Source organism: Symphodus melops (assembly GCF_947650265.1).
Source record: "Symphodus melops genome assembly, chromosome: 16".
NCBI lineage: Eukaryota > Metazoa > Chordata > Actinopteri > Labriformes > Labridae > Symphodus > Symphodus melops.
Window position 1 is genome coordinate 17,878,860 of NC_136706.1, and position 25,798 is coordinate 17,904,657.

Here is a 25,798-nt window from a genome sequence, read left to right on the forward strand (position 1 = left end):
AGCGTTGGACGGAATAAGGTTACGCTGTTGACATAAGCTGTTTGAGTTGTCCATGTGACTTATTTAGTTGATAGCGGGCCAAAAGTTAATTGATTTTGAGTGCGCTGGACGGACTGTGCAGTCGAGGACGAGAAGGTGCGGATGGGGGGGGGGGGGTTAAGGTTTGGTCTTATCAGTCAATGCAACTGCATTTTCAGGATTTTGTTTATTTACTCTGGCTACGGCATCGCTTATTTTCCTCCCTGCAGATTTCAGTGTCTTTCAGTTTGCTGCGAGTCGATGCTACGATCCAAAGCACACTCCTCCCTTATGTGACAATCACACCCACGCGTGCACACTCTTTAGGACGTACAACCCTCCTTCCTATTGAGGCGCGTGTTCCCCCTGGCTCGCGAGGCCTCTTCCTGCAGCACGTACACGCATAGTTTCCCATCGCCGTGACCCGCCCTCCCCCAAAATCTCATCCCCTCTGACTGGCCCCCGAGGGTCTCCAGCTTTCTCTTCCTCCTGCTCTCTGTTTGAATCTCTCTTATCTATCTATGAATCTCTCTGTCTCCATGTCCATCTATTGATCAATCTCTCTTTGCCCAGCATCCTCTTTCCCTTTATCTCGGGCCTTTTCCCCCAAGGGAGGAAGAGAAAGAGAGGGTGGTGGGGGTCAGTTCCAGCTGAGGGCCAGGAGCCAGAACCCTTCTCCATTTGGATTTCATTACAAACGCACCAGAATGTCAAAGACGAATAATAATCAGAAGGCAAAAAAGAAAGGCTCAAAGGCTTGTAATGCAGTCAATAAATTCCAGGTTCTGATGTTTTATTTGTTCCAAACGTGAACCAGCTTCTTTTGTCCTCGCTGACACTAATTGAAACAGATCTGTTATCCTCAATTGTGTGTAAACGTGTCTACTTTTGTGTAAGAGAGCAGTAACCATTTTTATGGGCCGTGATGCCGCCCATCCAAACCCAGCTCCTGCTGTTTGACACTGAACACCTCTGTGTTCACCAACATCTGCACTGGGCCCAATCCAGGTGTTACAATGGATCAAAGACACACACACACACACACACACACACACACACACACACACACACAAAGCTTAAAAACACAATGCTCCACTTCTGATGTGTTTCTGCACTTCCTCGACGCAAATAGAAATAGTCCATCACCTGCCGCATCTGAACAAGTTGTCAAGTGGCAAATTCCTCATCCTGATACGAGTGGAGGGAAGGGACAGTTTGTTTTTCCTGCTCGGTAATTGGCCTAATTATTCTCCGCAGGCTGAAGGCTTTATGACCACTGAGTCATAACAAGACACTTGGAAAGCGAGCAGACACTCCTTTTAGATTCATTTCTCCCCCACTGCTCCACATCAGTGGTTGTTTTTGCTCATTTAAATGTAAGTGGAACTGTGTCACTTCGGGCCAGGCTCAAGTGCATCAGCAGAATCTCAGAGTTTAAAGGAAATGGGCCAAGACGGCTACAACTCTTTTCTCCATTTGGCTCCATTTCAGGGATGCTGAACTACAACCTAATGTGATCGATGACTTCCAATGCTTGTCCTTCACGCGTGGCCATCTCAAGATTCAAGACTTTTGGAGTATGTTGAAAGCTGATTGGTTGGCTGGAAGCTCAAAGTGCTTGTAACTTTTTCGGGGATACGCGTATCAGAAAACCACATTTAAAGATGAAACTTTACACCACAATATCTAAATCAATGAAAAATGGACTAAACCTAAAGGATATCTTTTTTTGTTTGTTGTGTACACACATTGCCTCAAGTATTTCCAACTTTTATTAAAGCCAGACAAATTCTTCATCTTTTAGTTACAACTCCGTGACACAGCATGTTGATTGTTGCGATGGATACACTGCATGCAGGCCGCTGTAGGAAGCGGGAGCTGCTACTGAAAGCCACCATATTGTTGCTGTATGTGCTGGTGTGATTTAAAAAAAAAACAACAACAAAAGAAAACGTCATGTAAATTATACTTGGATACATCATCGCCCAGTTAAAATATTCTCCTCCTCAGGTCTGTTTTGCTCGCTTGTCTTGATAACGCTTTCATCTGGGATGTTTGCGGGGGTAGAGTAGCAGAGAGAATCACTCCCGTGATTCCCCCCATCACCATGTTTTGTCATTGTTTGGAGTGAGAGCCCTCTGGCGACGGGATTTTCATATACTGCGCAATAAATGGAAACATTTTCGAAGAGGGGAAAGTTGTGCTTGTTGATCAGCTATCCCGAGAACGTAGACAACCTCGATAAGAACAAACTGGAAGTCTTCCAGAGTTACCTTCAAGAACGGTTTAAATTTCACAACTTTCCTTTGGTTTCACTGAGACTACATATTGTGGTTTGTTCCCCACTTCTGTAGATGTAGATTTAGTTAATTATAGTGGCGAAGTAGCAGCAGGAATTATGAGGGGGCCAGAAATGTATGACACTATCAGCTTTTACTCGTGTTCCTTTTCTGTGTGAACAATGACAGCAGACGGAAGTAGATCTTTTTCCTGATTTCTTCGTCTAACACTGAACAATCTTGTGCATTGACGCGATTCACATGTTGCCTTTCTTGATCCATAGAAGGCGATCTTGCAGGCCCCTGGCATCTGGTTGGGATGGGTATTACAACATAATGTCTGAATTGATTTTAAACTTCAAATAAATTGTGTGGGACATGAAAGTAATCAAAAGTGGTTTTGAGATCCCTCACAGCGATGTTGTAAAATGACACCCAACAGTGGTGAGGTTATAATCTTATCTATGTTTGTTTATGTACTCTGAATGCTCGGCCATGTGCCTTCGAGTGTGTTTTGGCAGTGAGCGAGCCAGATAAGGGCCTGTGCTGTGATTTTCATCTCTGGGTGCGACAAAAGAGGAAGCTCGATGAATCATGGTTTCCTTGCTTTTCCCTGGCTAAGTGAATTCACACAACAGCGTCTGATAGAAGAGCTCTGAGGGGCCTCACTGAATATCAGCCTTCTTTACTTTATGCTTAAGAGGGGGAAAATAAGCCTTCGCGAGGATAAGCTGATAGGCAAAGTTGCAGCTCCAGCAATATGGCAAGACTATTGAATTCAAAAATCAATTTCTGCTTCTGCTTGAGATCATTCAAAAAAAAAAAAGCCTGTTGGATGTTGTGCTCTTTCAGCTTACTTTTCCCCCTGCTACTGACTTTGCCGCCATGTTGCTTAAAAGGTAATGAGTCCTTAAAAAGAGTTGGATGAGCATCAGTTGCAAATGTAATCATCTCCTCCTGAAGGCAGCTCCACAGGCCACAGCGGTAATTATCACTCCATGCCATGCCTTTGAACCCTCGTCATTGTCAGCTCCTGTTCCTGATGTAAGCTGCTGACCAAAGGACAGCCCGCAGGATTCACTCACCATGCTGCCTGTCATCGCACCGTCTATTACATCTCCGTCTTGTTGCTCTCTTTGTGCCGGTCTCTTTGATGGTTGCTCTCTTGGAAATTGCACGGTAGAAATAGATGTAGTGAAGCGAAGCAGGAAAACGTCGAGGTGATACTTTTGGCGGACCATCCAACAGCCCTGAAGATGTTTAAGGTTCGAGTTTGTCCACCAAATATCTTTATTAAACTTTGTGAAGTCTTTTTTTACGATTTGACTCTCACAGATGGAAAAAGGTATTTTTACTTAACCTCAAGGCTTTTTCCACAAAGACTTTTACCGAAGGCCATTTACCGAATAAGTGCACTGTTGAGGTTTTATAATCCATAATAGTACTACGAACTGACACAAAAAAAGATATAGATTTGCTCAGGAAAAAAATAAAAAACATCCCTTGACGTTCAAGCCTCTATTGTCCATTGGAACTATATGTGCGTCCTTGCAGAGCAGAGCTATAGAAGCTTATATTCATTATCTACGATATATATCTTTTGTTCTACATTATGAGCATCTTTTTTGAGCTTCACGTTGGTTCCAAGGAGACGTTGGAGGTTTTAACCATGAAATGTTTGGAGAACAACAGTTTTGATTGCTTTGGAAATCAGCCAAAGAGGGATTACAGGCGTGACTTTGATACACGGTGGGTACAGCTTTTTAGAAACTTCTCATCTCCTTGGAGCTATTATTTACAGATCTACTCTATAACTGCATGATCGGTGTGTTTCACACACTTTCAATTTGGCAAATAAATTGATGAGGTGAGGTTAAATAAGGTGAAAAAACGAGCTTACAAGCATTGATCAGAACAATACTTTTTTTTGTGAAAAAGGTACAGCACAAGCAGGACAATGCATGACATTTAAATCAGTCCTGCTATATCTTAATTTTACTCCTTGTTGTCTTTTAGTGGTACCAGAACATGCCGAATAGTTTGTTCGATACTTTAGATTGACGTACTTCACAGCTACTACTTTACCAAAGCATTTTCTCTGCCTTGCTTTGTTCAGTTCTGCTTACAAGCTGGCTGCTACGAGAGATGCTGGATCACCTCTGAGCGAAAGAGAACAATTAGACCATATCAGCAGATCAGAGTGTTGGCAGTCGTGGCACTGTTAGCAAGTAGCGCCAGTAATCTGGGGCTAAGCTGGCACCTAGCCACAGCCAGCCGCGGCTCCATGGCCTCTTCAGACACTTAAAAGTCACTGAGGGCACTGGCTTGCCCCGGGGGCCGGCGCTTTCAACCACTCGCTATCAGAGCAATGAATTTAAATTAGAGGAAAGTAAAGGGAGCCTGTAAGAGACAGAGGCGAGTCGGTGGTGGGAGGGAAAGAATTATGTGTTTAATGAGGGCAGTTGTTTCAGTGGGCAAAAAAACCGAATCGGGTTATATCAACACTGTATCAACTGATCATAGTCAGCGGCCCACCTACTGTGAAGTTTTGGGTGGCCTGTTTGGGGTCTTTTCTGCCACTTATTCCACATTAAGGCCGTAATACTTGCTCTTACGTTCGGTCTTTTAGTTGTTTCACTGATGCCAGCAGGGCTTGGAGACTTTCACCGTCACAAAGGTGCAGCTGTCCCGTTTGATGGTATCTCATCCTGACAGATAGAGCTATGAAAGCAAAACACCGTCATCATTCACCACCTGGCTTAAACACCTACTTTAAACCCTCTTTAGTGGAATTAGAATGTGTGGGATTAGAAGTTATGACAGTGGGGGAAACTATAGTGTATCTTTAATTGTGAAGGGATTACATAAAGCACAAAGACCACTGGGAATGAACGACTAAATAAACCAAACCCTGTTTTCGTCAAGCTTCCTTTGTGCATTAAGTAAGTCTGTGATGACCTTAGCCTACTTCCAAGTCTCAGGGGGGCTGATTAAATATGACTATCTGCAACTGTTCATGTCTAATTTAATCTCCCCTGCATTGTTTTGCATCATTTTTGTTCAGATCAGTCACAGTTTTGCATATTCATTCTGAAAGGGAACTCGTCGAATGATCAATGGATAAAAAAAAAACAATGCGAACAAGATCAGACGGAAGCGTACCATGTTGAAGTCAACACTGGTGTACGTTTTAAACAGTCGTGAAGAGACGCCTGTAGGCTTCAGATGTGTCCATTTGTTTAACCCACATTCTCTTTGAGAACTAACAGGCGGTCGTCACCAGAATATTTACTAATGAAGTAACATCCAAACTACTTTTCTGTTCAATCAACTTCATAAGAATTAAACAAGAAAGGACACATAGATGTTTTAAAAGATGCCTATTGGTGGTTTTTACCACAACGATTCAAACGATCAGTCACAAGTCAACTCTCTGCAGTCAGTCATCTCCACTTCGGTTTCTTAGCAGTCTCAATGTTCACAATGCGGAAGCAAAGGACAGCCTTTTGACGCTGGACTTCAGTGTTTCTGAGACCCTTGTCAGCAGCAGAAAAGACGTCAGGAGAGGCAGTGAGCTGATTCTGTTAGTGTTTCATGGATACAAGGTTTGTACCAAAAGTATCGCTAGAGGTCTCAGTAATGCCAAAGCAAACTGTAAAGGTTAATTACGTACAACCACTTTTTAAACATATGAATGGTTTATGTTGCTCTTGTAAAGTGCTTCAGAGGGCTGCCAGCCGAGCTGAAGCTTAGCTCAGTTTGTTTCTATCAAATCTCGACATCTGAAGACTAAAGTTAAATAGTATAGTTAAAATAGGCAGGCACATGACGGAGAACCACAAGAGAGCTGTCTGCTTCCAAAAGTGCCGTTAAAGCTTTTCCAAACTCAGATAAACATAACTCTGAAGAGGTAAAGCACAACCTCATGTGGGCTGAAAAAAGGATTTAAACATGCTGCTGTACTAAATATGGAAATATTGGTTTTGAACCACCCGATCCGATTAGACTGACAAGGAAAAACCCTGGACCTTTGGGATTTTGCTTCATTGGGCGCTTCAGAGAATAGCACTTTGGAGAAAGCAGGGACATTTGCTAAAGCTGGGACAGACTAGCACATGTGTTTGTTGAAGAAGTAGAACAGTGAAACTGCTTTGAGAGTCCTTATACTTGGAATACTTGGATTCTGGAAAGTGAATTGCCTCGCAGGATAATAAAGGAATCATTACGTAAACGTACCCAACATTTGTTTGTTGAAGCTTTTACCATTCAAGAGGGGAATCAAGCCATGAAACCGTGTCTGGAGGAACTGTTTCAACGTTTTACCAAAGACTATAACCTGATTAAGCATTTTGTGTTTTACATGAGCCGTTGACTTGTAATCTGTCGTTACGGCCCTCCCACTACACCAGCTGCCTGCCACCCTGAACACACACTCCCCCACACGCTCCCACCACCTCCCCTCTATCCATTGAGTAAACACATCCGACTTGGATATTTACTCTCTGAACCTTAACTGCAGGGACCAGATTAGTGTGTTTATACAGTGGAAAACAGTAGACAGACATTCCCTGATTAATGAGAACACAATATATACACGTGCCGACCTGCGTCACTTACAACATGTGACCCTGGCTCCAATCACAGATAGAAACTGTGATGGAAAAAAGCAAACAGTTAATGAAAAGTGGTCTAATTGTTAAAAAACAAAGAAACATGAATTCTTTAGTAAAATACCAGCCTGCTGTCGTCATGGTGATAGACAGTGGTGTTATTATACCACAAAAGCAAAGCTTTATACCGACTCTTTGGGCTCTGGCTTTTCTTACACAACTGACTGAATCTCTTGGGTGTTTGTGTGGAATCTTTTTTTTCTCCATTCTTCCTCTGAACACATCCGGAGAAAAAATGCTAATGACTCTCGTTTCATCCTGATGGGCTCTGGCGCTTCTTGCACTTCAGAAATGGACACACCTGCCTTCTAAAACATCAACTTGAACAGTAAAAAAAAAAAAAAAAAAAAGCTTCTCGCCTTAAATCAAGATAGTAAGAAAAAACAGGGAACTGGTTCATTGTTGAAAAGCCATTGAGTTTTCTTTGTAAGGGAACTGCGGTTTGCTAATGCTCCGTGTAGTTGCAAGTGACTCATGACTGTTCCATTTTTGCCAAAGTCAATCCATGAAATGATCTTTTTTTTTTTTTCCTGGCTACTGCCTCACCAATGGCATCATGCCTCACTGACCCATTGCCAGCAGGGTGGTATAGAAAAACCAAACCCTGCATGGAGCTAGTCTGAATATTTATTTCATTTGAGTTTGTTCTTCGTAGAGGGTCAGATTGGACAGAAGCAATATGGGAATAAACCTCAAACTGGTATTGCTAAATGAAAACATTCTGACGTACGCCTATTGACAGACAATTTAACTGATCGTGTGGAAAGAGATTTACAAGCAAAAACGGCAACCAGACATAAAGTATGTGATTTATTGAGATTTACGAGCTTTCACTTTTTTTCCCCACTGCGTCCCACGCCCTCATGTTCCACTTAATCTCCACTGTGGCACTCTTAGATGAATAATAGAGGAGGAGAGTTAGCAGGCAAGTGAAAAATGAGCATCTGTGAGTACGCACATGCTTATGATTGTGAATGTGCTTTTAATAGGGAAGAAAAAAAGACTGATGTCCAGAAGTAAGATTAAGGCAGCATTTGTAGAAAAAAAATAAATCAAGCCACAGGAGAGAAGGGTTGAGGAAAGACAAAACAGATGGAAAGGTTTCAAATGCTTTCAGTTTCTTGTCGGCATGTAGCGGGGGTTTAGGGGTGTTCTTTCCATCTATAATGCATCATCCTTTGCTGGTGGCAGAGGCAACACGAGCTCACGGGCTACTTAGGGGATGCTGAGGCAGTGGCTGTTTCACATTATGGGTTGAAACCATCAACCCTGGTTGCAAATGTATCCAAGCTGTAGATAGAGTAGATGTAGAAATTGCATTGGCTGTATTTAAAAAAATTCGAAATTATCCAATTTACACAACTTAAATTCATATTCTTCTCCTTTGCTGTTACATGCTTGACGACCACTATTTTATAGACTCAACCTCACAATCAGAACCACTAGTGAGGCAGGAACTATTAACCATACCTGCCTTTGCACTCTTTGTTTTAGTTAGTCAGTCAATCAATGCAGCAGCTTTGCAGAAAGAAAACAGTTGTGTCACCTTTTTACCGGTCGAGCCTTGTTTCTGACTCACGTCCCAAGTCATGAACGAGGGACAAAAAGAAGGATGGAGCTTGACTTCTTTCATCACATGGTCTCTTCATCTGACAAATACTCCCCTCTCTGTTGGTGTTCCCTCCATGCCAGCAATGAATTAAGAGTATGAGTGACTCAAAGAAGGTACCTGTACCTGCACTCCACTCCTGCACCTTGTTCAGTTGTATTCTTGTAGAGGCATTTGGCCGAATTCATAGCAGGAAGTTAGTTTCAAGAATGAATTGATACAAATATAGAGAGGCAGTCAAGATCAGGTCTAGGTTTTTTTGGGGGGAGTGGGGATTAATTCCTAAACAGCAAATCTAAAGTCAGACTAACCGATAACGAGTCTAAAGATGATTAAAAAATACACTCAGAAAACAGTAAAAATGGAGCACAAATAATTTCAAATTGTCTGTGGCTAAAAGAGGTCATTTGGTTTGCCTAGTATAGCTCATGCTTTCATTGCTGACACCACCAGCCTTCAGCCCGTCCTGCAGGTTACCATCCACATGCCTGTGCTAGACGTGGTTGTGCAATAGTCTGGCAAATAGGCCAGTTTCACTTACAGTAACACAGCCTATATATTTGTATCTCACTTTTCTAAACACAGCCACACATGCTTCCCCAACAAGATGCAGTCCCACTCACTGCGCTTCTTACCAACATTGCAGATTGGATTTAAGGTATCCAGGCAGCAGAACCAGGCAGCAGACTTAACGGCCAGTGGCTGCCTTTCAGTTTGGACACATCATTAGACCGGCGTTGTGGACCAACATCATTTATCGTTTAACCAACCAGTAAATCTGGTGCCACAGGGGTGACGTGGTTCTGCCATTTAGTCAGCTGGTCACTTCTCCCCCTAATCATAATGTCTGAAAATAACACTCAGCTTGTCCTTGTTGGGATCACATTATGTGAAAGTTTTACTCTAGCCCATTGAAAGTCTTTACGTTTGACATTACAGTGCTTTGACTCAAGGATGAATTGAATAGATTGTGTCTGTTCTATTCTCTAAAAATGGAATTTCAATATTTAAATGTCATTTTCCGTCGTCGGAGAGAACCGACTGTGATGATGATAAAGTTGAACCTTTAAGTTCTGCTGGTGCAAAAAGAGCTCAGCTGACACTCTTGTTCAGGACAGAAACGGCGTTTTAAGAGAGACAGCAGTAATGCCCCCCCCCCCCCCCCGTGAAGAACTTTGGTTAAACCCCTCCTAGTTAATATACACCTGCCTGCTTTGATGTGTTTAGAGGTTATGTACTCTTTCAAATGAATTGTAAACTCTTCCGCATCCCACCTAGAGTTAGACTGCTATTCTTGACTTCTGTGGGAAACACTGATAAACACAAACTTCAACTTGGTGCAGGAATACAACCCTGAGGCACGGATTCTGGTTGAACAAGAATTTTTACCCTAATGTCAAAATAAACTGAAATAGCCTCCATAAAAAAAGTCCATTCCAACAAAGCTGAAAGTCAGTAAATGCTGAGTTCTTCAAATAAAACAAACGTTTCGTAAGCCACAGATGATGCTGCTTGGATAGAATGTACACCCAGCTATCGTTTTATGACAATAATGCCACCTCCAAAATCCCTTTCACGTCCAATCTGCACAGGTCGTAAGAAACCTTATTCACTATTTTTATTTTTTTTTGCGTGCAACAATTCCCCTTTTCATTAAAATATCCATTCTCCTATTAAACGTGCATTCATCATACGAGAATAAAACACAATTCAGACAAAGTCCACACACACTGGCAGACTTCCTCTATGTAATCACACCGAACGACAGAACAAAAGAGTGAGAAAGATGAGAGTGTGGAAGGGAGGCGTTGTTTGGAAAGAGGAGAGGCTTGCATAGAAGTGATAAGTGAAGAACTCTGTCTGCGCCTGCCTGCACGATGGGCCCTAATTTACTTGTTTGTAACTGTCGGTTGTGCTTTTGTGTGCCCAGTGATACAGGCCGATTGACAGGCAGAGGCTGCAAACGACAGCGCTCAGAAGCACAACTGTGTAAACACAAGTCAACCTTTTTTTTTTTTTCTTTTGGCACCGACTTCGGACAACTGCAAATCGTCTCTTTTGTTGCTCCACCACCTTTGATTCCCATCCCCTCTGCTCGCTGCTTGCGTTCTACATACTCTACATTTAATCTTAAGGGCTTGTTTACTTTATGCTTTTATGAAGAGCAAATGGTTGCCCGAGCTTGTCATGTCTCAGCTAGACTGTCGGATGTATCACTTTCTAGTTCAACAGGTTAAGGGTTTACAGTAAGAGGTCGGTAAGAACCACAGACAGGAGAGTCAATATGACAGTTAGACCGTTAGTCCCACCCATCCGTGATCCGTTTCATATGATCCGGCTTATTCGTAACTTTGCTCTTCCTTCCTTTCCTTTATTCCCATCCTTCTTAGTTTTTCTCTCTCATGTACTCTTAGTTCCCTATGTCACCTCCGATATCCTTTTTTGTGTCCTTCAGCTTAATTTTGCCTTGTCATTTTTATTTCCCTATATCAATTTTTCCTGTCCTCTATTCTATTCTATTTTCCTTCTCCTCTCCTCTATCGACCTGTGATCATTTATTAATCTCCCCTAACTGAGTTTCCCCTCTTCTTTTCATCTCTCCTTGTGTCCTTTTCTGTTTCCTTCTCCTCTCCTTTCCTCTCCTCTCCTCTCCTCTCCTCTCCTCTCCTCTCCTCTCTGGGGAGGATTAGGACAGAGTCTCTTTCATCCTGCTGTAATCCTACACTGGCAATCCAACTCTAGAATAATAAACATAAATACTCACATACATACAAACGCATACACACATGTTGTTGTGGGAAATCTGTGTCTTTTACATACAATGTGACTAATACTTTGCAATTTGTTTCATGTTCATCCCAAAGAGAGAGCATCAAATAAGAAGGGTTTTTGGTTTTTCCGGTCAGTTTTCTGCTCTGGTTGATCATCTTGCCCCATGAAAAAAAAAAAGTTGGAAGAGATTTAGAGTTCAGGAATGAACGGGAGAAAGAGACATAAACAGTCTGGTGCACCTCCCAGCGCGTCCCTGTCATCCCCCTGGAGGTGGAGCCTTGCTGGGACTCTGACAGCTGAGCTCCCTCCTGCTGAGACCTACAATGGCAGATTGGCAGCACTAATACCACGGCTCGCTTTATCTGCCTGAATTAAAACCCAATTGGCAAAGGGTTATGGGAATGGCTTACTCAGGGGGAGCTTTTTATTTATTTATTTTATTTTTTCAGGAATTATGTGTGTGGGCGCATTTTAGGGAAGAAAAAAAAACAAAACACAGAACAGACAGAGGGAGAAAGCTCCAGGGGTATCAGTCAGCGGATTAAACACTGAACTAATACAGCTAGATGTAGAGCTGTTGTTAGCCCTTTATTAAGAAGGATGTGTGTTTGTTTTCAAAAGGATGGGTCCCATGCGTGTATATGTGTGTGTGTGTGTGTGTGTGTGTGTGTGTATGTGCTTACAGGAAGTGCTTGTGAGGCAAGCAGGATGTGCAGGAAGTGTTTGGCTTGGCTGGCCTGCACATTTCTGATGCAGTGGAGAAGGAGCAAAGATTCCCCCCCTGCCTTCACAAGATATGTTTTAAAGGCGGATCACACACACTCGGGTCCAGACAAGTCAGCTCAAAAGACGTGAACGTGGACCCGTTGCACTCGGATGTCAACTAAACGTGACACACATCGGTTTAATTCCAGCGGGCGGAAACGATACAAACCTGGTCACTTATGAAACAAAGTGTGATGGACGACACGGCACATTCCTGCTTATTACATAAGCGTTCCATGTCTTTGACAGAGCAGAGTGAGAGTGTCACAATAGGAGAGGGTATTAAAAGCAGGAAATGTTGAGGAGAAAATACTTATCAGATGTCGACCTAAGCTGTCTGAGGATTTGAATAAAAATGTTCGAGAATGGTGTCCCATATTGTCATCTGCTGGAGAGTCTGGAAATGAAACTGAGAAACACTTGAAAGATGAGCACAGTGAAATACAGTGAAACAGAAGATACGTTATAAACTCTAGGGACAATACTCACTCCTTTTAGTATAGAGTCCTAACTAAGCTGTTCAGAAGACTTTGTTCACCCAACCAAAAACCCCCAAAATCTTCTATTTACAAGTGTGTAGGACTTGGAACTGTAACAAGTTCTTCACATTTTAGAGACTTACACCATGCCAGGTTTGTAAGTGAGCTTTGAAATAAAAGAAAAGTCACCAGTGAAAGCTGCTGGAACTTTTAATGTTGGGGACAAATGAAACATCTCCCTCTGCTCACAAAGCACGGACAGAGACGAAGCTCTCAAGGAACACTGATGTGAACCTGAACTCGTTACGCTCGGATGTCAATTAAACGAGCCATACATCAGTATAAGGGGGGGGGGGGGGGGGGGGATCCTCCTGCAGTCGCTTAGCATTCAAAAGTACCGCTCACTGTGAATCTTTTGCACGGAAAATGTGACAAAATGTGCTTTCCTGTTGGCATGCTGTGAGTGTCACACTTTGTCTGACACCCACCCAGCAGCATTAAAAGGCATTAAAAAAAACAAAAAAAAACGTCTTCTTACTGAAGGTCTTACATAGGCCATATAAAGGAACCATTCCATGAGATTAAACACTCAGGTGCTTCAAAAAGCTGTGTGATGAGTTGTTTTTTAAAAAGCGATGCACTCCCCTGTGTTAGAAAGCAAAAGGTGCAAAAACTCTATGAGAAATAGAAACAGGAGAAAATAAGGGGATTCCTGATGTGCACGCTGGATTGCAGACAACAGGTGGCCTGACACAAAAGGAGCTGGAAGGAGCGAGTGAAGGTGCTGAAAGCTAAATCAAACAGGGGAGGTGGGGTTGTTATCAGTGCACACACACAGGCCTGTCACCAAAGCCTCCGCGACATGCTGCAGCTCCTCTCCCTCTTTGCTCACACTCCCGCCTGTCCTGCATCATCGGCGATGACAGTTGACGGGAAGACGGGCCCCACTCAGTCGAGGGGAAAAAAGGCTAAGGCCTGAGTCTGCGAGACAGAAGACGAGCAGAGTGAGCGCTCTTCTCGAGAACACATGACCTTCTCTCTTCATCGCGCCCTCTCATCTGGTGGAACATTTCCCCCTCAGCTCTCTTTCAAGGTCGTATTTTTATAACTCTCCTGGGCCTGTTACTCCACTCATCAAGCACATCTATTATAGATATACATCCTGTACTCACAGGTCCCTGAGGGAAGCACTTCTGAAAAGGTAAACTCTTCATTGAAGGGCAGAACCAGTGTATAGAAGAGCGAGTCTCGGGTTTACACGTCATAGTCAGCCCCCACCGACTTACATTTTGTTACTAGAGCTTTTTTTTTTGCGGTAAATTCTTCATATTCCTGGACCAAACTCAAATTCACAAACTGCTTTCACACTTCACCAGATGTGCAGAATTACTGGTGCCAACCACTTTGGTCAGGAAAAAGAAGTTGAATAAGCTCAAGTGTGAAAAAAAAAAATCAAAGTTGTAAGTTGTGAGAAAACTGGTTTTATATAAACAAGTGTGGAACAAAGCAATGAGATAAGAACATACAAGACCGCATTCGAATGTTCATCCTTTTTGAATTTCTTTTTGGACCAGATTCGTCGGGCCATGTGACCTCCTCTCCGCTGGGCTCACCCACGTCCCACCGAGGAATGCACCCGTCTCTGCTCAGCCCGACGTCCATGGGGCCCTCCGGTTCCCTTCACTCTCCCATCAGCACGCTGAGTTCTCCCATGAACGGCCTGGCCTCACCCTTCTCTGTCATCAGCTCGCCCATGGGCCCCCACTCTATGAACTCACCTGGCATGGGTTACGGCCACAGTGTCAGCCCCCAGGTAAGGCCTGTAACAGATTAAACACGTACACAAATGCACCTTCACCCTTAAAGGGATACTTCACCCATTTACACGAAGCTGTGTATCATTAGAAACATGGTAGTAGTGTTGAATGGTCGTGAATCCAGCCCTCATTTTTCCCTGAGACGAGAAAAACGTGTTTTTCTTTGCTTGAAAGTTTTCTTCATGTGATGCAAAAAGCATCATATTGCATCACATGAAGAAAACTTCCAGGCAAAGAAAAACATATTCTAATGATTCTAATGATACAAAGCTTCATGCAAATGGGTGAAGTATCCCTTTAAGTACATTTACAGCAGCCTCACTTTAAATGACTCAAGGAGCGACTTGGCATTTGAAGTATCGTCTCGCTACTTTTAAAAGAATACGTCGAAGAAATGCTCTGTTGTTATCATTTCGAAACGTTTAGACGTGAACAAACAGAAACTCGAACATTTAAACGTGCCGGAGAAAACTACATAAAGTGAAAACAGCTGCAGGGAGGCCGTGTGAAAATAAATCTGATCTTGCTCATCACAAGGTTTGACAGACCATAAGCAACAATAAAAACCAAAGCCAGATGATGAAGTGCCTGTGTCCTCGAGCTGTGTTTTATTGTGCTGGCAGCCCCCTAATTTTCTTTACATTACCAATATAGGTCAGAGCTTTCAGCGTCCTGGTTGCCTGTCAACCGTGTAGTTTAAAAAAAAAAAAAAGAACTACAGGAAGTCAGCGCAGTGCAGAGCTGCCAAATAGTCCTGCACAACACTCCGTCAAAACTTAAAAATGCTTCTTAATATTAAGTTAGCCAGGGATAGCTGCATCCCCCGTTTTCTCTTGATGCCGAGGGAAGCCAATCCCTTTCTTGCTTTTTCTTCAAATTAAGCAGATAGACATACGATTAGTGTACGTGTTTTCAGCCCCCTAAAACGCAGAATTGGACAGACACTCTTTGAGGTTCTGGTGTGTGCAATACGTTGATTTATCACATCAGGAAGCGTCGTCATCAGCTGCCTCTGTCATGTTTTAACTGTGACTGTGTATTTACTCTCAGATCCACACAGTGATACAGCTGCCCAATTAACTAACCAGACAAATGGTTGTGTTTCATGTCCTACAAACTATATTCAGATATCTCAGTAGTATAAATTACAGTCACTGACACTTGAGCGCTGACACATAATTTTCCTAAGCCAGGCCCCAGCAGACGGCGGCCCTGCTTTGACCCCATGTCACAGTTAATCAAGGCCTATTCAAATGGGATCCCACAGCACTTCAGCTCTGTCACTCGTCCTCTGTATCTGTGGCATGTTTGTGGCTCTCTCAAACCATATCTTTCCTTCTTCTCTCCGCTTCTTTCATCTCCTCTCCAGCTGTCCTCATTCTTTTTTTTTTTTTTTTCCTGTCTTTTTTTTTTTTTTTTTTTTTTTTTTAAATACTTGTCCCCTTTTACATCATCTCCACTTCCTTACTCGTCCTCTCTGTCTCTGTCATTTTTTTTTTTCCATCAGTAAGCCTCAGCGTCTTTGGTATCCCAAATACACACACACACACACACACACACACACACACACACACACACACAATTAAGACATCAAAGCTTGCAGTGGCCCAGTTTTTTCGTCTGGAGCCATATCTAAAATTGAAATTGTTTCCCCAAAAAAAGGCAGTGACTGCCCTTTTTTTTTTTTTGGTGTGTTTGTTAATAATTGTGCTAAAGTGCGTCCGCAATGTGATGCTACTTGGGATGGGCTCTCCTCGCTTTTGTTGAGCTTATCGCAGAAGTGTCCCACATGTAATGGAGTTAAGAGCGGATTAGGGGCAGTTTCAGAAAGCGGCCTGAATCTTTTATTGCTCGAAAGCCCCTCTCCCCCCTTTCCCCCCTCCCCGTCTGATTCTTCTCCACTTCTTAATTCCAACACTTTCATCTGTGCTGCAGCTTCAGTCCCGCAGCGGCACACTTTGTATGCAGGTTGGATGTTTAGGTAGCAAACGCTGTCTGTCTCAGTTAGTCTCATTTGAATAAATCCCGAACAAGAACCATTCGAATACTCAAATTTACACAAATAGAAACCTTTGACACATGAGTGCATCAACGTTATGGCGATGGTTTAAAGTACGAGGCCCTGTAAGTGTGTTATTTTTTCCCTCATTACTTATCCTCACTGTCTGTTGGCCAATCCTGCTGTCTTCAACAGCTGTATAAAGAGCAGGTAACAGCTGCTTCAGTTGCGGGTGACAGTTAAAGTACTGTACGCACAGTAATTACAGCATGGATCTAACTTGTCTCATGATTCATGGCTGGTTTCCAATCTTTAACAGTGCTGAGTTGTTCTGAATTTGTTGAAACAGCTGGAATCAGGGTTAATGGCTCCAAAATGACCATTTCTGCCCACCCTTTTTTTTTATGATTTGTATTGTCGACATTTTGCTCCTTTTAGTGTTTAAATGTAAAGAGGCACGTGTGACTAATGGGGAATCACAGTTACATGAGTGTCAGTGATAAATGTGGGCCTATGTTCTTCTTCAGTAAGACCTGGGTGTCAAATATAACCAGTGCAGATGATAGTCCTCATTTTAAGTGTAATACCAAATGAATAACACATGATAATAAAGTGTAATACCAAAACTATGTATTGTCTGCAGAAATAGAAACTTTATTTCCATTGCTGAACGAACAGGTGATGTTATGTAGGTTGTAGGATGTAGGTTATGGTGATCGTGGGGGGAAAGTCTCACGCTCTCTTTCGTATGACAGTTGTTCGTCATGAAAATGTAACACAGGTATTATGTTCTTCCTCCCAGTGATGGACTTTTAAATTGGTGAAAATACATTTTTAAGAAGCAGTAATTTAAGTTTGACATGTAGGCTTTAAAATGGGTAGTGCAGTCCAAATTGAAAACATTGGAGAGTGCTTTCTCTTACCAGTAGTGCATGAGTGAAAGACACCCACAAAAGGTTGACATATTGCTTTTAATGCCAAGTGGAGTTAGGGTTTGGTGATTCTATTAGCGTGATGAGTTTCAGTTTTCCCCTTCACATGATTGGCTGACGACTGTGGCTCAGTAAGGGTGGAGGGCGGCAGTTTGTTGTGAGCGGTTGAAGACGGTGGCAGAGCCCTGTGGTCGTGAGGCGAGGCACTTCTGATGAGTCGTGATTTGAGTCAAACAGCGAATGCCACTTGCTCTTAACACTCGGCTGACTTGCCGTTGTCATGAGCAGTTGACTGGAACGAGGTCACAGCTCAGGCTCTCCCTTCCTTTACCACCCAGAGGCCTTCATGAGACCTTTGCCTAAGCTAACCACACACACTCAACTCTGAGGGAGGTTGGCCACACCCTCGCTGTACATACCTGTGACCACACACATTATTCATAAACTCTTGGTGGAAATTCCTCTATGAGAAAAATGTGCTCATCACAACGTATTTAGCATTGCAATATCAAGCTCTTTCTTTACTCGGGGAACTACTTTTTGATGCTTCCAAACATAAATTCCAGGTGGAAATCTGATTAAACCCCTCTGGTTCTCGTTAAGAAACCTGTGTCATTCCCACGAAAAAAATCGATTAAATCCCGAACAATAAGCCTTGACTAATCCGCTACATCAAAGACATAAATGACAATGTAATGAAAGCTGACGATGAGATGAACCAAACATCCGTTCTCACTGGAATCTTGCATCCTCCAAAAGCCAAACCACATTTAAAGAGAGAGACAGGCCTTTATCATCAGCCAATTCTTACATCTCCAGCAACACTGCTTCCCCTTGAGCTTTGTCCGAACCATGCAGACATACTGTGGTCGTCTTCTGTTCTTCTCTTTTTTTTTTCTTTTTCTGAGGGACAATTCTCAGTGTTTGTTCCAAATGTCCGTGCGTCCCGGTTATTTCCAGTGCGCAGTATATCTTTGAAGATCTGAAAAGCATGCAGATTGTTCTGAGGTGAACTTAGGCGCTTTCTCTCCGATGTGAAATCCATACTTAGTCTTTTTCTTTGCGGTTTTCTCGCACAGTGTCTCATTTTTTCCTCCAAGATGAGAGGAGCAATTGCGAGACATCCCTTTTGGATAGCTGGTCAGGGAATTGTGCCAAGCCACTGCCATGCCCGTTAGCATTGAACCCGATAGTGGTCGTGCGCCTGTGGGCTTAAACTTACTGACAATGAGTACCATCTCCAGATAGTAGACACCACAACCTTCCAAGCATCTGGAAGATATTACACGCAGGGTTGAAAGGCGTTTTACACATCCAATGACAATGGCAAGACTTGTCTAGTTGTTGTTTTCTGCAGCGGAAAAGAGTTCTGCCGACTCCAATTTTTCCACTTTGTGGCGAAGTCTGAACCGCTCTGCTTTCTGTCCTTTCCCACCAAAAACCTTCGCTGACAATCCCAAACCAACAACAGGCCTCCAGTGTCTCTCAACACACCCTCAAGAAAACATGCACATAAAGCTCGAGTGTTTCTGGAGTCCAACACGAAACGAACCCACATATGAAAAAGGTGTAAATGTTTTACAAGAAATGAAACGCACTTAATAAGTAGGAGCAGTGGTGATGTCATGGGCCAGTTTTAGGTACATCGTGTTTAGCAAGGGTCGCTAGGAAACTGAGGCATAACACACTCAGGAGTACGATGGAGGAAAAAGAGAGAGAGAGAGAGAGAGAGCAAAGTGGACCTCAGCCCCTTCCTGTGTGGGAGTAATAAAGGTCCATTTCGCTGCTCTAGGCTTTGATGGACCTCGCTGTAGTCACTCTGCATGACATCATGGTTGCAGGGCTCTAATGGCTGCACAAAGGGGCTCTGTGTAGGGTCCCAAGAGAGCAGTTAAGGCTCTCTAACGTCAATCAACCCTCAAATGGATGGAGGGGAAAGAATTTTTTTTAGCCAAAGCTGTCTCCAGGTAGCAATTAAAGCCATTTTAGAGACCACATTTTTGCTTGAAGTACCGGTAGATCAAGAAGTGTAATTAATGAGCAGTATTCATTTAGTTGTGCTTCATGAGAAAACACGTACGTAGTTCTTAATATGGTCGTTTCTGGCCACTTAGCATTGTCATATTTCTGAAGGAGGTTTCAAATGATTTTTTTTTTCTCTTTTTCACAACAAAAATGTTTTATGTGAAAAGGGTCCGTAATGAATTAAAGTACAAACAACAACATTTTATTACATATAATTCAATTTGGATCTTTCAAACTAGAATTTAGACTAGAAGTTATTTAGTTTTTCCCAATCACGCCCACTCTTTTTTTTTTTTTTGCTTCCAAAGACCATAGGCCATTATCTTGTTATTTGTAGCGTGATATCACCAGGCCCTGTGTGGGTTCTGACTTATGTGGGGGCCACACGGGAGATGAGTAGGTTGCAGCCATAAGGTACAGATACATTAACATTAAGGTTTGAGTTTCAGAGTAGACTCTGGACTCTGCAGTTGAAATGCCTCGGGAAGCACATTTATTTTAAAGCTTCAAATGAGCCCTCCAGGGCTTTAATTGCACAGTGGTGGTGTGATCTTACAGCAACTCAACACTGTCTGTGGACAGACATGTGCACTGGGGCATGTCTGTGAAGTGTAACAACACTCATTGTGTGACCTATTCTGTTTTTTTTTTTTTTGTTGTTGTTTTGTTTTGTTTTGGGTTTTTTTTATGGGGGGGGGGTCTGCTGACACACCTGACAAACCTGAAGCTCCACCATCAACGTATTTCTCTCACTTTCCTCTCAACACAAACCTTCAGCTCGTAAATGATACACCGTCAGTGAGAGTGTGAGCTCTCTAAATAAAGGTTAAAAGTCACTTCTTGTTTGAAGAGCTTATCAATTCCTGACTCTGTCACGTAATAAACTACAATACCAATAAACAACCAGCTTATTTGTGTAAATTATTCTGTAATTATACTACGAAAAGACTTGCAGGATAAATACATGCAAATATATCTAAATAAAGCGATGGTTTGACATCGATTGGAAAACTGATAGCATATCTGCAGGATTATTTGCCAATGGGCAGAACGCTACTCAATTCCTCTTCATCTTAGACACCAGGGGCCACTCGAAAAGCATGATGAATTACTTGGTGACACTGGGCGCACAAGCAAACTGATCACTTGGTGTCACCCGCTTTGCACCGCCAGGTGTAATGTGAGACTATCAGCTATCTCTGAATGTCTGGCTAAAGGACAAGTCTGTGCAAAGTGGAAAGACTTGTGGGATTATAGTACAAAATTGCCGCTAGTTAGAGGATTGTAAATGCATTGTAAATGGTTTATTTGAACACTTGAATCACTTTATGGCATCACATTGCTGTGTGCTACATGCACAATATTCCATTTGGCTAATCTTGATTAATCACATCAGATTTCATTTGGAAGTGTATGAGTCATTATTCCATGATGAGAATGAAGATTCATGCTCTCAACTCAACTTTATTTATAAAGCACTCTACCGCACACAGTAAAAAAAAACAAAGCATAAGAAGGAACAGACGAGAACAACAACAATCAAAATAAAAGAACAGGTAACAAACGAAACGTTCACAGCTTTAAGTCGTTGAGTTTGAGGGTTTTTTTGAGAATTGAAGAGAATTGAGTAGAAATAAGTCTTTTAAATACTAATAGTGGGTGAGAGATAGATGTTTGGGGTAAAAAGGTTCCACATTGAAAAACCGTCTCGCTGCTATGATGTTACGCTGTTATATAAGATAAACGTTAGCTTCCACACATTTACGTTACTTATTCCTGAAAAGTCTAATAAAGTAAAGGTAGAGAAGGTGGCTTCGGTTGAATCACTGTTTTGACGGGTGTGTTGAGAGGAGAGAGAGACGACGGGCTTGTAAGAGCTGCTGTGTTCGTGCTACGCTGTGCAGGGCCCACAAAGGGCGGCACTGTTTCCCATGCAAACAACCCTCATGCTCATCCACACACACACATCAGGAAACACACAGTGCCTTAAGGATGTAGAACACAAGTGCATGCAGATAAAAACACAATGCTACATGCAGGTTTGAAATCGACACAGACAGGACACAGACACCGACGCATGCCCAGCCCTGCCAGGCCGAGGTGAGGCAGCTCATCATATTCCCGCTTCACTGCTGTAAGGTGTGCTGCCTTTCATGCCACTGATAGTCCTAATATCCTTTTATTCACTGGAACAAAAGACCAACACACACACACACACACACACACACACACAGGCACACATGTCAGCGCCAGCTGTGCTTCTGATGATTCATTTTATCTGTTGTGGCACAGCATGGGGGGAGTGTTGGAAAGCTCTGAGCTGTCTAGAATAATGGTTGCTTCTCCTAAATTCTATCTGCGGGGGAAAGTGTTTTATTCGAGGTATTTCATGACGAGGCCGACTTTAGAGAGATTCATATGTCGTTTATTCAACACTTTGTTACAATATTCACTGACAAATCAATATTAGTAATCCGGTTAGTATATTCTAGGTGCCAGGTTATCCAGTTGAGACGACACAGCATCAGTTTACTGATAGCTTCCACTCGTATAGATGAATAGACTTTGAGGAGTCATCATACATGAAAGTCTTCTCTTCAGGTTGATTATTAAGCCCCTTCATAAAGATCACATTTCACTCAAAGGAAGTCAGCGTCCTCAGTCAAGTCATTTCCAATGCTTTCTGTATCGCCCTGTTTCTCACAGCGCAGCGTTCACACAGGACAGACTGGGCGGAATGGAAGCATCACAATGAGTGACATTCGTCTGTATCACATGCGCACCAGCTCGCTCTCTCCTCATCATCACATTGTATTTGCTTCTCTTGTCTAGTACATGTTTAAAAAAAAAAAAACAACAGGATCCCTCTCTCTTTTAATTATCAATTATATCCCACACTCTGCAGCTTGTCCATGGAAATCCTAATCAAAAGCACGTTTGCTCTGTGTGCTAAACATTCTCCACTCTCAGTGATGACAAGTGGTAAAATGCCAATGCAGAATAATCTATATCCTGATGGTTTTAATAGCTTTTTTTGGGTCAGATTGAGACATCCGAATTCATTTCAGTCTGTCAGATATAAACTCCTCCCTCTGTTTCTGTTTCAGCTTCTGAATGGATTCCTTTACTGAAGTTTAGAAATCCCCCCTCATGCGGCCGTGTTAGAGCTCCAGGCTACATATATTGATTCAGTACATTTTAGCATACCTTGTGTTGTTTTAATAGATCAGTGGAACACTTTTAAAGGTTGCAGGTTAACGCGCGTTAGGAACCGAAACGGTTCATTTCTTCTAGTTTCCCTTCTCCTGTGTTTGACCAAATGCGCCTCCAGGGACACAGAAATTCATCCGCAAATAACTGAACTGCAGCCTTGATTATTTTGAATTTGTGAGCGTGCTCACACATGTAAATTATTTTTTTCTTCCATTTGTTAAACTATTTTGTGTCTCAAACAGGTGTCATTCCAACTGGTGCCGGTGCTGTAATCTATAACGACCAGTGTCGAACTGTGAATACACCCTGAGGGCCACGAAACAGCCGACCCATTAGTATGTGTGAAACGTGAGCCGCTGCTCTGCCAATACGTGTCCAGATAAAACTCACACGCTCACACCACAGATACCGAGAGGAACGTTTTTTTTACTCATTCCTCCCATACTTTGTGGAACCTCTGAGATAAGTTTGCTTTTAGGAGGAAGTGATTGTCACAAGGTCGGGTCGAAGGTGAGAGGTGACGCGGCGGGGTTATCGCGAGGTTATATGGTGATCTGATCCCTGGCCACATCTCACTGGTTAGGTGTTGTCTCCTGTCAACACAAGATTTGTATCCTGGCTGTCTCACACCTCCTCACTCGTTTTATTTAAGCCGTGTTTCTTGCCTTGAAGCGAAAGTGAATTGAAGTAACTCAAAGAGATATTGGTTCAGGCAGTGATACATTTCTGGGGAACGAGAGTTTTCTAATCCGGGGTATGTAGTCGTGCTGTGTATAGGGAAACCTTATGGAGTTCTCCTGAAAGAACACTCTCAGTCTAACTTTTTCTCTGTGTTGGCAAAGGTGCCCTTGAACAGGAAAGCAACTGAAGTTCCACATGAGGGTTGTGCATTGAGGAGCGGTGCGCTATAGGATTTGATGTCTCCGTTTGAAGTGTCTTTATGAGCAAAGTCTGTGCTCTGACTCGCTGAATCGAGCTAAGCCCGTCTTAAGCAGAGGCCCCCTATGTCTCTGCTCCTCTCTCCATCTCTGCTCACTCGAGGGACGGCTCCTCTCTTTTCTTTTCAGCTCCACGTGTGTTGTCATAGCATACTAATAGTTTACAGGACCGGCTCTACTGCCAAGGCCTTTCTTTCTCCCTAATTAAATTAGAATAACAATACAATGTGTTTTTAGACTCTCTCTCTCTCTTTTTGTTCTTGCATATTGTTACAATTTTAAACTGGATCTGTTTGTTGCCCTTCATCTTAAGTTTCCATTGTATTCAATTTATTATGGCTGTCACTTATTGGTCGCTCATTAGTCATGCATTTGATTTTAAGGCACTTGTTTAAGTGAAGCTGTGGCCTTTGGATATACATAAAAGAGTGATGAAATGATCAGATATGTGATAGACAATTAATAGAAAGCAGTATTTTACAATTTAATTATCAATTTAAGACAAACATTTGCTTGTTCCAGGTTTTTCTTTTCTTTTTATGCTTTTGTGATTTGAACATCTTTGAATTTTATACTGTGCCTCACTTTGTTTGAATCTAGAAGGCTGTGGATACTTTTTTTAAACGCTGTGAAATTAAAAATATAGCACGATACAATTCACTGTATCCCCTTGTAAAAAAAAAGAAAAAGAAACCTGGAACAGGAAGCTGCAAATTACATGTATCTAACCGGAAAATGTCATAGCCACCTTCCCCAAACACGATGAGTAAACTGCATGACTTCAGGTCCAAATGAAAGAGTTGGGCAGACTCTTGCAACAAAGTACAGTTTGTTACAAATCAAATATTTAACTTGTTGTTTTGCTAGATATGACAGAAATGTCCTTTCAAATAAATTGCTTACTTTTGTTGTGATATAAAAAAAAAAAAAAAAGTAGAAATCGATCTCATGTTTCATGAGGTGCACCTCTCACTTTATAAAAGGAGTTTATTTCATTTGTGTTGTAACAAAACAAAAGGAAACCTCTTCAACTCATGGTGAAAATGAAAATTGTATGAAATAATTCATAAATGTCTTTTTTTTTCCACCATTAAAAACAAGTCATGTAGAATCTTATTAAAGAGCTCACATGCATAACTTTTGATTAGGTGGACTAAAGAGATACCGTTGATGTTTTGGCAGATCGCATTTATTAGTAGCTCAGTTCCCATCTCTTTCCCTTTTTTTTGGGATCCATGCTCGGTACAAGAGAAAAACCATCAATGCATCATTTTCAATTCCTTTCATTCATTTGAAACTTATTGTAGTGTCAGTTCCGGTTTGTTCTTAAAGGTGCATAATGATCAATCCCAGATGATGAAGTGAGTGTTAAATGAGAGCACAGGAGGACCATCCATCTGTCGTTAGTGAACAGTGGGCAAAGCCACTGCTTGTATAAGCCAGTGAAGGGCGGAGAATGTGTGCATGGTATTGGACATTGTATTGAGTGTTGCACATCTATTAGCTGCTGTTGCTACCTGATTTCTTTTGCCTCGCTCTGATGATTAGCAACTGTGGGTGGTGCATTAACGTGCTAATATAATACAGTAGCATGTTTGACGCATTGCCAATAACTTACTGCACTGCGGTTCCCACAAGCTCGACCATCCCCACCGTGTTATCTTGATATTACTTTGTGTCTTGTTGTGTCTACTACTCTACTATTTGTTGTCCAGTCACTTCCACCACCTTGAATGGGTAAGTGCATACTGCCATGTGTGACTGCCTTTTTCTCCCCCGTTACCTGCCTTAGCAGTTTTTGTGTCGCCCTGCAGTAAAAAGCTATTTTTGAAATAATGTTAGCGTTTGAGTGATCATAACGGAACCAATGCTAATCTGTCTTCAACCTTTTAGAAGGAACTTAAAAAATGATGCGTATCACTCTTAACACAGAACGCATCCCTTCATCAAAGCAGCAGCTTTCAGTGTCAGAACTTTTATCCTCACCTTCTTCTCCTCGGGGCTAACATCCATCTGAGGGAGCGTTTATCCACTGGTTCATGTTGTCTTAAAGCAACATTATGCGGAAAGCAGCGGGTGGTGCAGGACATATAATCACATATTATAATTCAGTGGAGAATCTGACACCCACCAGCAGACAGAGACCCCCCCCAAACGTACTGGATGTACCAGTTGATGTACCGTGTTATGTAACACCTGCAGCGCATGAAACACTGTTGTTTAGCTGGAACATTACGGCCGCTTGTGTTGTACATTGTACTGCAGGGAATCTCATGTCCTAG

The 25,798-nt window shown here is 42.4% G+C and overlaps 1 protein-coding gene across 5 annotated transcripts in view; it reads left to right on the forward strand.

Moving 5' to 3' along the window:
* rxraa (retinoid X receptor, alpha a) overlaps positions 1-25,798 on the forward strand; it is a 100,975-nt gene that overhangs the window by 49,428 nt on the left and 25,749 nt on the right. For 3 of the 5 annotated variants that reach the window (XM_079363667.1, XM_079363670.1, XM_079363668.1), the window contains one exon: positions 14,167-14,414. In XM_079363667.1, coding sequence (XP_079219793.1) covers positions 14,167-14,414 — 248 coding nt within the window. The remainder of the gene's footprint in view (positions 1-14,166; positions 14,415-25,798) is intronic. The other 2 variants (XM_079363669.1, XM_079363671.1) reach the window with 1 other exon arrangement.